Genomic DNA, 14,307 nt, shown 5'->3' on the forward strand with positions numbered 1-14,307 from the left:
CTCGGAGGCTGATCGGCGCCGGCGCCCGTGATGCTGTAGCGGATGCCGGGGTCCCTATCCTGATCCGAGCGGATCTGCGGGGAGATTCAGACAAAACAAGTTCAGCAGAGAGGAAAATCTGTCCTTAGTCCCCCTCGCTTTTCAAAGTTTACCTGCAGTTTGTGATATAAAAAAAGTGAAAACAGAAAGAGAAAACATTCAGGCAGGAGATTTTTGACATGCGGGGCTTTGCAGCAGAAGTCTTATCCTTTGATCTTTTTCACAGTCTGTTTCACTATAGTTTAAAAAAAAAAGTCAATGTGTTTGACATTCTGTATGAAAGGCCAACATAAAGTGAGGCATAATCGTAAAGTAGAAGTGGCACAGGCTCCTTCTTAAGAAGATGTTTGAAATATGCTGACAAATAGAAAAGAGTGTCGCCATGGTCAGCTGAAATCAGGGCTTTAGTTTTGAGCCTGCGTGCAAACGTGTGTCAGAAATTTTACAAGATTATTTCAAATTTACCAGGTTGTTACGGTTACTATTTGTAAAAAATAAATAAACAGTAGAAACCAGTTATCTGTTGGTCCATTCCAGGGATCTGCAGCCTTCGCAGTCCAAAATCTCTTTTTACCCTAAAAAAAATCCTTGTTTAGAGCCAGACATTACATGACCCTTTGACAAAGAAAACTTTCATTGCAATTTGATTTGTCGTTTATAAATGAGTCAACATGTTATTTCTATACTTAGGAAAATGAAAAAAAATTCTAGATGTTTTCAATAAGGATGTGAATACATTGTCTTCTATAGGATGTTATTTGTGGAAAACGATGTAAAAAAAAAAAGAAATAGGTTCCGACCTAAAGACAAGAAAAGATCATGTGTTTGTCATGTTTAGATGGTGGTTGATGGAGGACCCAAATGCAGAATAGCAGAAAGGTGGAGTAGATGATGAGAAAGGTTTCTAATGTAGAAATGATGAAAAACAAAACTTACAAAATTTCCACAAAGAGCCAGAGCAAAATGCAAAACGTAATCCAAGAAAACAAAAACATGCAGAAACACGAGGAGAGCGGAGTGGAACTAGGAAGTAGTGGAAGGAGCCAGCAAGGAGTGACTGAGAATGATGCGGTTAAATACTGGGGAGGTAGAAATGCTGAACAGAGGGCCTGGGCTGAACTAAAGGACTGAACTAAAGAAAAGCAGAAACATGACTGATCTAATGAAAGAAAAGGAACTAAGGTACACAGAAATTGACAAAACTAAAATCCCAACTAAATATTGTATCCATACTTAAAAACGTTAGGTTTTTATTTTTATTATTTATCATCTTAGCCAGAGATGTAAAGAGCCATTGTAGAAGATCCAATAACATTCAGAGAAAAAAACCTTGAAGGTTGTGGTTATGACATGACAAAAGGTGAAAATGTTTATTTAATACTTTTGTAAGGTAAAACTGTAAAAAAAACAAAAAACAAAAATAAAAACAACAGATGCCAACATAAAGCCACAAGTTGAATGAAAACCAGGAGTATGTGGGAATTTTGATAGATGCATTGTGATTATATTTGCACCGCAATCTTTCCTAAATGTCAACACTTTAATCTTATAGCCTAAAGGTGAGAATGAAAGATTGAGCAGTCTTTGGATGGAAACAGGTCCACAGCCAGACCGTTGTTGGGCCACATTCATGGCAGACTGAACCTCAGTGACCTTCCTGGATTATACTCGTATGCTTATTGTTCACCGACTCATGGAAACGCAATAACTCAGAATGCCAGCTCCACCTTTAACAGCCCCAACGAGTTTTCAAACTCATCCTAAATGTGATGTTTAAATGAGAGACACATTTTGCTTTAAGGAGGTTTCATTATTAATGTTGATCTGTCAATAAAAATATCTCCTTTTTTTTGTGCTGTCTTGCAGACTTGGAAGAAGAACTAGTGGGATGGGCCTACAGCATTTCTTCCTGTGGTATAGATTTTTGGTGAGATTTTCAAGGATTCTGCCTTTTCACCCAGCAGCACAGCAACATTAACCTGGCATCACTTTGGAAAAGTCGGGGGGGGGGGAAATGGAGTCGTTTGTAAGTTGGTTTACAAAGATCGCCGGCCCTTACAGCTTCTTTATTGTATTCCCGATAAAGAAAAGCTTTATCGGGAAGAAAAAAGAATAAAAGCTTGAAGGTGAATGGGTTCATTTGTTTGGAGGGGAAGGAAGACAATATGACAGCAGACGCAGAACTTTTACTCACAGCTAGTGCATCGATTTTAGGTCAGAGAAACAAAACACAGAACTTCACATTTAGCAATGAAGATTTATTTACTTTCTTCTTTCTGGAAACAAATGGGACGACTGACACCCATTTAAAAATGTATAAGTTAATTTCATACTTGAGTTGAGCTGGAAAACAGCCAGTTTGGCTAAAGTAAAATTTTATTATAGCACAGCCGCTTTATTAAACAAGTGGTAACCCTCCAGAAGTGTCCTACGAACCTTTTTGACTCAACATGGTGGTAGAAGAATCATTCTGCGGGGGCGCTTGTCTTCAAACTCCAAACCCAGTGGATGGAGCCAATGTTAACCCAATGGGTCTAGTCAAAGTCCAGCTCTAAATTCATGTGTTTATGTTCCCGTTTCCTCCTGAAAATACGTGGACACATGTTTGTTCAACATCCCTCTTGTTTGACCACTCCACCCAGCAGTTTTATTTTCTGCCAGCTGTAAATCATCACTATGGTTACTACTACGAGGAAATAATCAAAGCATCCAATGAAGAGAAAAAAAAGGTATGTTTGACTGCTTTTTTTTTTTTTGCCCTCCAGCGCTATCTTTCTCTTCCCCTCCTATGCAATTTTGCTGGTCTGTGGCGCCGCAGATCATCCATGAAAATGAAATTACTTCATCCGTTCAGCGGTGACAGAGGCTGCTGCATAAAACATTTCACTGTTTGAACATGATACTCCCTCCAACCCCCGCCGCTCTCTTAATTTCCAATGTGGCTCCCCCCGCACCCACAGTGAGGCACTCCGCAGCCGCTTTCACTGGCGCAATTTTTGTTCCCCCACCCCACCGAGCTCACTTCACTCGTGGTCCATTTGTGGGCTCTGCAGGTAATGCACGGGGATTGCGTAACCCCCGTCGACCGCTGCACACGCTGCTCTGCGTGGATCGCACGCTCCGTCACGACATCGGAAGCCTTAATTGTGTTTAGCGTTCACTTTCTGTCAATCAAACCAGGATGTAATTATGGAATAAATAATAACCACGATGTGATCGTTATTTTTGCCACCCACCCCCCATCATTAATGTCATCAGCTCGACTAACAGGGGAGTAAGGGGGAGCAGAAAGATGTGCGTGAGGATTACTCTGCCACGTCTGTGAAATGACGCAAACGTGCCGAGGAGTTGCTCAAAGCCAGAAAAAAAAAACCCAACAACACCAGAGTGAGGCAATTTTCAAAATTGGAGGATATTGGCAAAAAGCTGCAAAAGATTTGTGACAGTGAAAGCAGAAAGAAAGGTAAACTTGTACAGGCTCCTTCTGATTGTATATGCATGCACATTCACATCAACAGAAGCTGAACACTACTAAAGACATTTAACGGGCTTTGGGGATTCTTCTCAGCGTCTTGCAAGCTGCTTTCATCGTGAAATTGCATAGATGCCTGGAGCATGTTGACGTTCCTTACCAGACTCACTGCGTGAAACTATAAATCAGAATAAATGGTCATGTCAACTTAAAAACACATGTGATAACAGCTTTTTAGGAACCATAAAATGCAACAGGAAGTTGTGGGGATGGCATCGTCTCCAGCGTCTGTCGGAAAGTTGGACGCAGACTCTCAGGGTGAAACAAAGTTCTGCTACCGTGGTTGAAATGCATGAGCCTCATTTAGTTTTATGCCTCAATAATCTAACCAAACATGGAGAACCAACATCTAGTTTTATCAGAACAAGAATCCACAGAACCCCATACTCGTTTTTAAATTACTTATTCTTATCAAACCTGGGGAACCAACATGTAGTTTCATACTTTTACCTTTTTGTCTTTCTTTTGGTTTTGTTTGTGTTTCCTTCTAATTCATGTAAAGCACTTTGAACTGCCTTGTTGCTGAAAATGTGCTTTATAAATAAAATGACCTTAAAACCATCAAAAATAAAAAAAAAATATTTAAAGTTCAGCTTGTGGTTCGTGACACACCTGACATAAGAGTGTGTATTCACTGTTGATTGATACAATTAAAAGAGGTCTACAACCCCAATAAAGCAATGTTTTCTTTTCACAAAAAACAGCTAATTATTCACAAATCACAAAACTTGCTGCTGAAGTGTTTAATGAAGAGCAATAATAATTAATTTCAAGTTTATAATTAGAGCTGATCAAAATAAGACCAAGTTTTTTCACATTTCATGTGCCGTTATTTGAATTTAGCACGGTAATTCGTGCAACATTGCCGGTGTGCAGACTTACGACGGCGCGCTAAAACATGCAGCATTACCCGAGGACAGAAAGTTTACTCAGAGAAAGCGGGAATTAATCCAAATAACTGTTGACTAATTGGACTAATATTTAGAAATTAATCAGCCAGCATAATAATCGTGGTGTGCAGTCCCTCCACAGAACTGGCATCCTCCTCATCTCTTCAGCGAACCTTCAAAGCCGACCGAACGGTTGGCACGTCGGCGTAACCCTCCCACGAGACGACGACCTCTGCTGAGGATTTTTCCACATGAAGACCTCCCGAGACCACATGTCACACTCACTACTGTCTCTTAATGAAGAGTCTTTATGTGAATAAATTGAACAGAAGCACAGCTTCCTGGAGGCCCGGGAATCCCATGAGTGACAACTGCTCTATTGAGCCATTTGAATGGAATGCTAATGAAGAAAGCCGGGATTTTCTGCCTTCCTCTCACTTCCTCTCTCCCTCCCCGTCTATACCGTAAAACACGCCGGGTCTCTTTAGTAGCTCCACGCAGTTGGAATGACGACTAATTAGACTAAAAATAGTCGCGAAAAGCTGGCCGCGAAGAACTATACTCGCCGTCTGACTCGGTCAGATCAAACCAGACCAGACATCAGCTAAGTGGCCCGCTTGAAGTTATTTTCTTGATTACTGACAACGGATGGGATCCTTTGGGACAAGCTATCTGTGCGAGTTGAGACGTGGCGAGGCATGCAGACAGGGGAGATCCAGACAGTAAAAGCAATGAGGAAAATCACATGAAGAATACAAATTCTGCAAAATCTTCAGACATCAGGCACACAAACAGCAAAAAAAAAAAAAAAAGACAGAGGGAGGAATGGAAATGACTACATTTCCATTTATTGAGCAAAGCTGCTGGTTGCCTAATTAGGGTGCCATGGAGCTTCCTTCTGCCCAAATCTCTTTTAATTGATCCAGCACTGCATGATCACCCTATCAGCATGAGTAGTTTGATGCCTCCATAAAGAGGAGCCAATTTGTTGCCTATCTGACTGTGATTCAGCCGCTTGGCCCTCGAGTCACTTCAAGCAGCACCGCAAGAAGAACAAAACTGCATCTAGACAAGCGTAAACTTGCTCGTGTGAAGCGCAATGTCAGATTTTTTCTTGCTTGGATGAAATGACTATCCTTCAACCACCATGTCATAAAGGGGACGGTATACAGTAGGAACCGCTGGGACCGTTAAGGGTTACAGTGTGCTATGAGTTAATGTTACTCCATAATAGGAATCTGTGCCTTGCACTTTGTGATGGCCTCTTTTATGTCTCATCAGCGCGGGGTCGTTCAGGCCTATATTCCCCCCATCTCTCTCTTGATTTTATTGGTCTTGATGGAGTCGGTAATGTCTATTTCCCTTTAGGGCAAATCAAACACTCCCTGTGGTTAGGCAGGCTTAGGAGAGTCTCACCTGCAGCATTACAAGAGAACAAAACAGCACGTTGTTAACGTCTGAATCTTTTTGAAGGAGGGGTGTTATGTAAAATCGACTTTTCTGAAACCTTAAATCATGTTGTAATGTTGTGCCCTCATCAAAAATGTACCCAGACTGTAGCTGATTCAATTCATGCATGTTTCAGAAATCTTTGAATCTCTCGTGGCAACTATTCAGGAGTGCCTCAACGTTTGCCCATACAATTCCCTGCCTATTTCCCCAAAGCTCCGCCTTGGAGCTGCAGTCTCCAGCTAACATTTCTACATTGTTATTAGAATATGTTTTAAATCCTCCTCTTGAGTTAACCAGCACAACCTCACTGTTAGGAAGGAAAATAAAGTGGTAGTATCATTATATACTAGTGTATCAATCTAAGTGTGGACAATGATAGCCAGCTAATCAGAAACATGGTGTAAGACGGATACATCATGTGATAACTCAATTAAAACTCTGAAATATTCATAATTGGTGGAATTTCGTTGGGGTACGTAGTTGGGACAATATGACAGAGAAAATGCTTTTGTTTTGTTTACAACCCAACTTAACCTCTGCTTTTTAGAATCTAGTGCCAGTTTGAGGTGAAACAAATACAATAAATAACACCAGGGGCAACTGAATCTTCATGACTATAAACATCTCTGTCAACAGTTTAGATTGTAGTCGTAAAACCTTGCTGGGCCTAATGCAGAGCCTTGAGGAACACCTGTAATGACGATCAGGAAGCAGGAAGAAAGATGGCAGAGTTGACGACACTATTTAAAACCAGAAACGTTTTCAAATCAGCTGATGATTTGGTCTAAAAGGCCTAGATTGTGAAGACTCAGGTATAAGAAGTCATAATCTAAGGTGGCAAGTCCACAGGAAATGGAACCAGAAAGCAGTCAGTGCCATTCCTACATCCAGACTGAAGAGATAATAGAGAGTTATTAAAATTTAAATATTAATTTAATTGGCCCTTCAGGCAAATAGCTTTGTTAGAGTGGGGTCACCAACTTCTAGAAAAAGGTATAGATTTTTTAAATAAAATTGAAAAAAGAGACAGTTTCTTGTAGATTTAAGCTAAAGGTTAAGCTTGTATGTTTTTTCTCCATTGTTGCGGCTCAGTAAGGCATCTCACACTGCTTTTTCCAATTCACATAGCCGCATTTGGTAACTTCATGAGACCATTTCAATAGTTTAAATGTTTTTTTTACATAGCGTCCTTGTACTTCTCCAACTTAATTAATTCCGTCTCATCTTTTTCCAACGCTGATATTGCCTGCCTAACATATTGTGGGTTCCGATATTAAAACTCCATGACAGAGAAAGCTGAGTGAAAACCAGCATAATGTCATCTATTTATACTTGCTGGTGGGAGTAAATGTCACTGTTGGCACCACAAGTCAGATATTAAAACACCTACGGAACAGTGTTTGTTACAGTTTGTTATGAAGCATGAAGATGGAAGTTTTAAGGGCCGTTAGGGCTGAGCAGATAAAAGCAGCGGAGACAGAATAACGCCGTTTTTCACGCCTGGGTGCATTCTGTGATGCCAACCACTCAGGGCACTGATATGCCATGACCGCGCTGTCTAACATAATTGGGACAGCATCTGCCAAGCATCTCGATGCCTTTAACAGGAACCAACACCGACTGCATGACTTGTACACAGATAAGAGTGCACTGCTTTTAAACTCTGAAATAATGCTACACATACGAGCAAATTGGGTACAACAGTGTAATCATTTGTTGTTAGTGTATTCAAAATTGTAATTCTCACTGCCTATTCCACCGTTTTAAGGTTTACGTGAAATATTCCGGTCGTAGCGCAACAAAATCAAAAAACAGACCAATGTAGATGTTTTGGAAGCTGGACAGCCATTTTTTTTGTAATCACGAATGGCCAAACAGTACCGCAAAATATCCCCCCAAATTTATTATCACATAATGAGTTATTTTTCCAAAGGAGGGCATGTTTTTGCTTCTAATTACATTTTAGAAAAATATTACATAATTGGATAATTAAGTACAAAATGGCCTCAAATTAATGTCCTGAATATAAAAAGCATTCTGTAGATTTCAGAACAATCACACTGCTCCATTAAAAGCCACTTATGCTACCTGCACAGCCAATGTCCACGACTTCACATAAAAGATCTGTTGTGTTCACAAGCAAATAAGAGAGATTTAAATGTAAAGTTTGCAATTCTGTCCACCAAAACATCCCACAAAAGAATCTCTGACCTTCTGTTTGTGAGCGCTAAAACACATGGGTTCTGCAGCAGGACAATAATCCAAAACACCAACAAGTCCACCTCTGAATCATTTAAGAAAAGAAAAGTTACAACTTTGAATGGCCTAGCCAAAGTTCTGACCTGAATCCAGATACTGTAGCACGACCTTAAAAAGGCTGTTCATGCTGGAAACCCTCCAACGTGACTGAATTAGAACAGTTCTGCAAACATGAGTGGGCCACAATTCCTCCATATCGCTGTTAAAGATGCTAGTTATCGCAAATGCTTGAGCTTCCGCCTCACGGAGCTCAGTCTTGTACCACTTAGCTCCTTCAGACTAGTGGCAGCAGCAATTAGCAACCACTTGTTGGAACTACAAGGCATCAAATTGCCTTGAAATTGCAAGTTGATGCCTTGAAATCAAATTGCAATTTCAAGGCATCAAAATTCAAAGCCAAATTTCTCTGAAGCTAAATTCGACAGACAGCATTTTTATAACAGCTGATGGGGACATAGTTACTTGATTGCGTTATGAAATGGGACTATGTGCCTGGAAAATACATAACACTGCCCCTTGGGGGGAAAAAAATCTACCAGTTTATTGAATTTAAAAACACTCTCAGGATGTTTTAAATATACCCAAGCAGCACGTTCAGAGTCACCGCTGGGTTGAAATATTCCAATTTCACAAGGAACCTTTGCAGTCGCGGGGCTGCCGGAACAGCTGCTAACATGACTTTCTGCAAATGGGTGCATTGCTATGTTAAACAGCATTATCAAAAGCATCGGCGCCTCCGTGAACTATGCAGGCATCCTTGAAAATCGCTGTTTGATAATGTCTCATCTCTCCCCGCTGTTCTGCAGTGTCTGTTTTCTCTTTGTTGAACATGAGGGAAATGGCAAAACTACATGCTTTTTAACTTCCTCTTAAATTTCCAGTTTTGCATCGCTTTGATCCCTCCTGCTGCGCGCTTGTCACTCTTCAAAGCCGACGGTGCCCCGCTTTTGGTGGGGAGAGGGGAATTCAAATAGTTTGATAGGCCATCCACACAAACATCCCGAGAAAATAAAATGACACGGGAGGAAAATAAGAAAGCCGGAGGATGAAAGAATTACAAGAGATGGGCTGACAAAATGGCAGCAACAATTTCCAATTAGGGAAAATGTGGGACCTCAAGTTTTTTTCTATAAGTCTCCAAACTTTCTCCTTCCTCTCCCATCCCCTCCCAAAAAAAAAACAAAACAGGAAACTACAACAACAATCTTTGACACAAGAGTGCGGTTATATGTGGAGGTAAAAGCTGTCATTTTAGCAGTGTCATAAGAAGGGAATGACAATTTTTAAAATAGTCACACACTACAAGGCGGCCTGTGTGAGGGAAGCTGTGGAGAGCTTAGGTTTAATATCTCTCAAGTGAGAGCCAGTGACAGCCACCACCGCACACAGTTCTCCGTCACGCTCATAAAGAAGCGCAGCCTGCTCTGTTATGGGTCGGAAACTGAATGGGAAATGAACTGAGTGCCGCATACTTCTGGGCTTCTGCTTTGTTCGTACTTTACTCCCTCTTTTTCATTTTGCGATCTCGCCGCCTTTTGGGTCTGCGCATGTGCCGCCGTATCAGTTCATCCACCGTTCGCTCACGTTGTCTCCTGTCTCCCGCCACCCAGGAAAGAAACAGTCGAGAGTCCCATCAACGCAAACAAAAGTTAAAGTCACCACCTGAGGTTTAGCTAATCTGCTTTCTAACCCAGACAACTGAATTAAGAGGGGGATGATGTTTTTCTTTATGAATTGGACCTGCTAAGGTAAGGTAATTGCATTTCTGTAACAAGGCAATTCAAAGAGCTTCATATGAACTAGAAGGAAATACAACAAAACAACAAACCAAAGGAAAGAGCAAAAAAAATAGTATAAGAATAAGTAGTCCGTAATTTATAATCTAGTAGGGGTTTCTCTAGATTCTTGTTCTGATAAAACTAGATGGTACTTTTCCAAGTTTGTTCTAGATTTGTAAACTAACAGGGGTTTCTCTAGGCCTTGAGTTTAATGCTAAATGTTGATCTAAAAGGCAACAAGTAGTTTCTGTAGGAAAACTAATAGGAGTTCCTCTGAGTTCTAAGTTTGATCTAATTTCTGCTCTGGGTTGAGTGAAGTATATAAACCAGATGCTCTTGTTCTGGGTTGCTAGATAAGTATAAGTTCTCCATAATTTATAAGCTAGAAGCAGTTTCTCTGGATAAACTAATAGGAGTTTATCTGGATAATAATCTAAAAGCTAGATATTGGTGTAAAGTAATGAGTATTCCACAATTTCTAAAAGTAATAATAAACTAGACAGACAGACTTACAGACAGAGCAAGGAAATGACACATCAGGAAAAATAGCCACATGTAGCAACATTCAGTAATACAAAGACATGAGCCAGTGAAAGGTGGATTTAAAAGTAATAGACAATGTCTCCTTTTTTGGGTATTAACATAAACATCCATCTGTAAAAGACAGTGATCCTCCAGGTCCTTCCAGTCTTGATCTTGTGCTTGTTGGCTTTGGGTGCATAAGGCCTGAATGGTCTTTCAAAGCCACCAGGGAACCCCACTACACCCACTGGACCCCGGATGAAATGTCTTGTGGGACACGGCCATGGACTATGCAGCCAAACTCCAATGAATCCATTCAGGAACTCTTGAGTTTTCCCACAACCAGAACAGAAGCTGCTCCGCCCCTCCTGAATCACAGCTTTGCCAGTTTTTCAGACGACTTCTCTTTACGTGATGTGTTTAGCTAAAAAAGACGAGTCAGACAGAGGAGGCTTTTAATGTATGAATATGTCTCTGTTTAAAAAAAAAAAAAGACCACAAAGAATTCTGGGTGCCTCTGATATCACTAATAAATGACCTTTGAGTCAAACATTTTTAGAGCTGTTAAAACAAACAAACAAACAAAAAGAAACCCAGAAAGATGTTGGATCCTGTGGCGGCTCATGAACGAAAACGCTTCTGAAGTCGCTCTCTAAAAATTCAAAACAATCTGACACATTCTGCATTCCATTTATCGAAACCAAACCCACATCTAAGACATTTTTCTACCTAACAAAAAGTAGATCGGATGCTCTCCCAATTTCACATGCATGAACAGCCCATCGTCACTGGCTCGACCACAGACCATTAGCCACACGCAGGAGTGAAATGTAAGAATAGGGGGGAGGCAATTAGAGAGAGAACAAATATTAATGGAAGTTAAGAAGTGACTCACAAACCCAATTATGGCATTAGCCAGGCAATTTAGATGAGATTTGCATTAAGCACAAAAAAAAAAAAAAAAAATTGTGTTGAAATGTACTGGTAGCCTCTCTGCATTAACAATGGCGTTAATACCCTGATTCACAGCAGAGGGAGACGAATAGAGCAAACACAGCCATTCTCCTCTCACTTATAAGGAAGGATGTTTTCCCTAAATGCAACGGGAATGGAAGGAGAATATGGCCGTGTTCTTGTCTTATCCACCTCAACAGTCCACAGACCCCTGGAGAGATTAAACCTGCTAAATTGGTCCACTTTACCAGCGTCTTCCCGGTACCAGGGCGATAGGTAAATAGAGGAAAACAGCCCACGAGATAATTATCATTGCAGGCTTGGCTGGCTGCTGGAAGGCTGGCTATAGGGGGAAAAGCAGAGCATGAAAAGAAAACACTTATATGAGTCGAGCGAGCAGCAAGGAGCACTTTGCTGGTACCGCGCCTTTCCTCTCCGCCTACCTCCATTGTCAAATCGCATCCCTCAACCGGAGCTACTGCCACACGCTCCCGTGGGAGACGTGCAGCGATGACAGCCTGGCCAATCAGCCGCACCCTGAGGCCAGTTGAAAGTCCTTCTGGCATGCCTAAGGCGAGCGCCGTCCAACCAATCAGTTAAAGGCCCGGCTTGAAAGGAGGGCAATGCTTGGCTTAGGGAGCTGCCAAGGCTGCCAATGAGCGTCCGGAGGGGAGCTGGAGCGGCTCGGAGGGAGGCTGCCAGGGAGGTCAGAGTGGACGAGGGGCAGACTGACAGTCATTTAGCGAGAGGCTGAGCTCCGTGTCACTCACAACACCACAAAGCCTTTGTAGTACTGAAGGGGGCTCTAATGGGACTGTCACCTTCTAATTGTCCGACTGGGAGCGCTCTGAATAAGAAACGGCGGCGCAGCTTCTGGGAGGGCGAAGACAACAGAGACGCAAACACACGAGCTCTCGTGTCCTCACGGAGAAGTAGAACCAAGTGTGTGTGTGTGTGTGTTCACACAGAGATTTCATGTTTTAAAATGTTTGCCGACAAATTTCCATAAATTTCTCTTACAGGCCCTCTGCACTCCAGTAAATAAAGTCTACTGTGGGTTTTATTTTATTTTATTTTTTGTAAACAAAGAAGCCCCAATCCCAATTTTTTAGTGTTAAGATGTTCATATGTTGTAATTTCAAATTGCAATTGGAAAGATTCTGTCCAGTTTCTGTTTTAGACCCAACACTGATGTCATTCTGGGATCGGATATCGGGCCAATGTCAGCTAATCAACCGGCTGTTTACTCCTGAAGTGTATATTGGTAGTAGCCAAGAAACTGTTGCACACTTTTATAATAAAATACAGACAGTAATCTCATACATTTGTATGTAAACGGATGTTTGATACACGTCAATAGACGTGTTTGTCAGATTTTGGAACTTCTCGAAAACACATATTAAATGGCTTTGCAACACTACATGCAGATATTATACAGTGGTTTTCTTTTTCACCTGCTGTAGATGTTTGTTTGTTTTTTAAATTGAGTAATGAAAAGTTGATTATTGAAAGTTAAAGTGCACAGCCAGAGCGAACACAGAGTGAACAGACTGTTGCTCAACTTGCCATTCCTTGTAGATAATGCTCAACAGTTTACACGTTTTTTCTGTTTTTCATTTTTTAGTCACTTGAATGTTTGCAAGTCATCAAATGGATGCCAGTATCAAAATAATTGACTAAACACCAAATTAAATGATAAATTTGTTTGTTCAGAGGAAAAATTGTTTTCCAAACCAATCTGGCATTATAAAAAATCCCTCTAAGCCTAATCCCTGGTTGTGCCACTCTTGGAACCAACAGCTAAAATTACATGTTTGCAATAGCTAATAATCAGCCTTTCAGCTCACTGTTGAGGAACTCTGGTCCACCACTATTAACATAATGGTTTCAATTCAACCACATTGGAGGGTTTTATTTTCTGAGCCTGGATAGCCTTTCTGAGATCACACAACACACAGTAACATTTCAATTAGATGAAAGTCGTTGACGCTTTATTTTGTTTCAGCATTTTAGACATTTAAAGGTGGACTTATTGGATTGGCCAGCACTGGTTTTCAGTTTGGAAATTTTCCATTTTACCTTTTCTTTTTGTCCAAATTACTGAATGATGAACACTGAAATACAAGATATAAGACCTGCAGTAAATTTAGAGGTTGTTTGTGGTGATTTTGTTGCAAAGTTTCATGAGTTGTTGATGTCCTTATGTGGTCATTCGGAGAGACCGGCCACTTCAGGGAAGGTTCCTCCTTGTGTAGTTTCTCCATTTGTGGACAATGGCACTCATTTGGATTTCAACAATTGACTTTCTTATCAGGTCTTGACTTTATTTTAGACCATGGAATGACGTGAAGGTTGTAGTCAAAATTTTAGTCGTCTTCAAGTTGGTAGACCGGTTCTAACCATGTCGTTTCTTAATTCGATGGGTCATAGTGTATTCATTCAATTATCTTTGTCCCCCCCAAAATCTGCATATGCTGTTTCACATCACAGCATTTTTAACGATTTTTTGAGCTCTGGATTAGAGTCCTCTAAAGGTAAAAAAATTAACAGACAAAGTTTTAGGATACAATGATCATTTGGACTCTAAACTTTTCAGTTTCTAACCTCATTGTGACAGAACAAGCAGCAAAGTATGAAAAAGTTCAGAAGCAAGTTGTTGGGTTTCTAAGAAAAAGTTTCTTACAGTAGCAGCAAATATTTCCTTTGACATCATAAATAAATAATAAATGAAAAACAATTTTTTTTCTACGTGGAATTTTGTAAAACTGGAGTTTACATGGTCAGACTAGGCAAACTTGGATGTACTAATACTATGTGAAAGCTGCAAGTGTACTGTGACAAGAGTGGAGCAGTAATGTCTGTCATGGTGCGTCTTCAGCGT

At 40.8% G+C, this 14,307-nt stretch overlaps 1 protein-coding gene across 2 annotated transcripts in view; it reads right to left on the reverse strand.

The window, feature by feature from the left end:
* The window catches only part of LOC102225617 (cadherin-4-like), a 301,946-nt gene that overhangs the window by 69,730 nt on the left and 217,909 nt on the right, over window positions 1-14,307 (reverse strand). For both annotated transcript variants that reach the window (XM_023325117.1, XM_005800636.3), the window contains exon 6: window positions 1-74. This exon is cut by the window's left edge and continues 82 nt beyond it. In XM_023325117.1, coding sequence (XP_023180885.1) covers window positions 1-74 — 74 coding nt within the window. The remainder of the gene's footprint in view (window positions 75-14,307) is intronic.

The sequence above is a fragment of the Xiphophorus maculatus genome, chromosome 20, assembly GCF_002775205.1.
Source record: "Xiphophorus maculatus strain JP 163 A chromosome 20, X_maculatus-5.0-male, whole genome shotgun sequence".
NCBI lineage: Eukaryota > Metazoa > Chordata > Actinopteri > Cyprinodontiformes > Poeciliidae > Xiphophorus > Xiphophorus maculatus.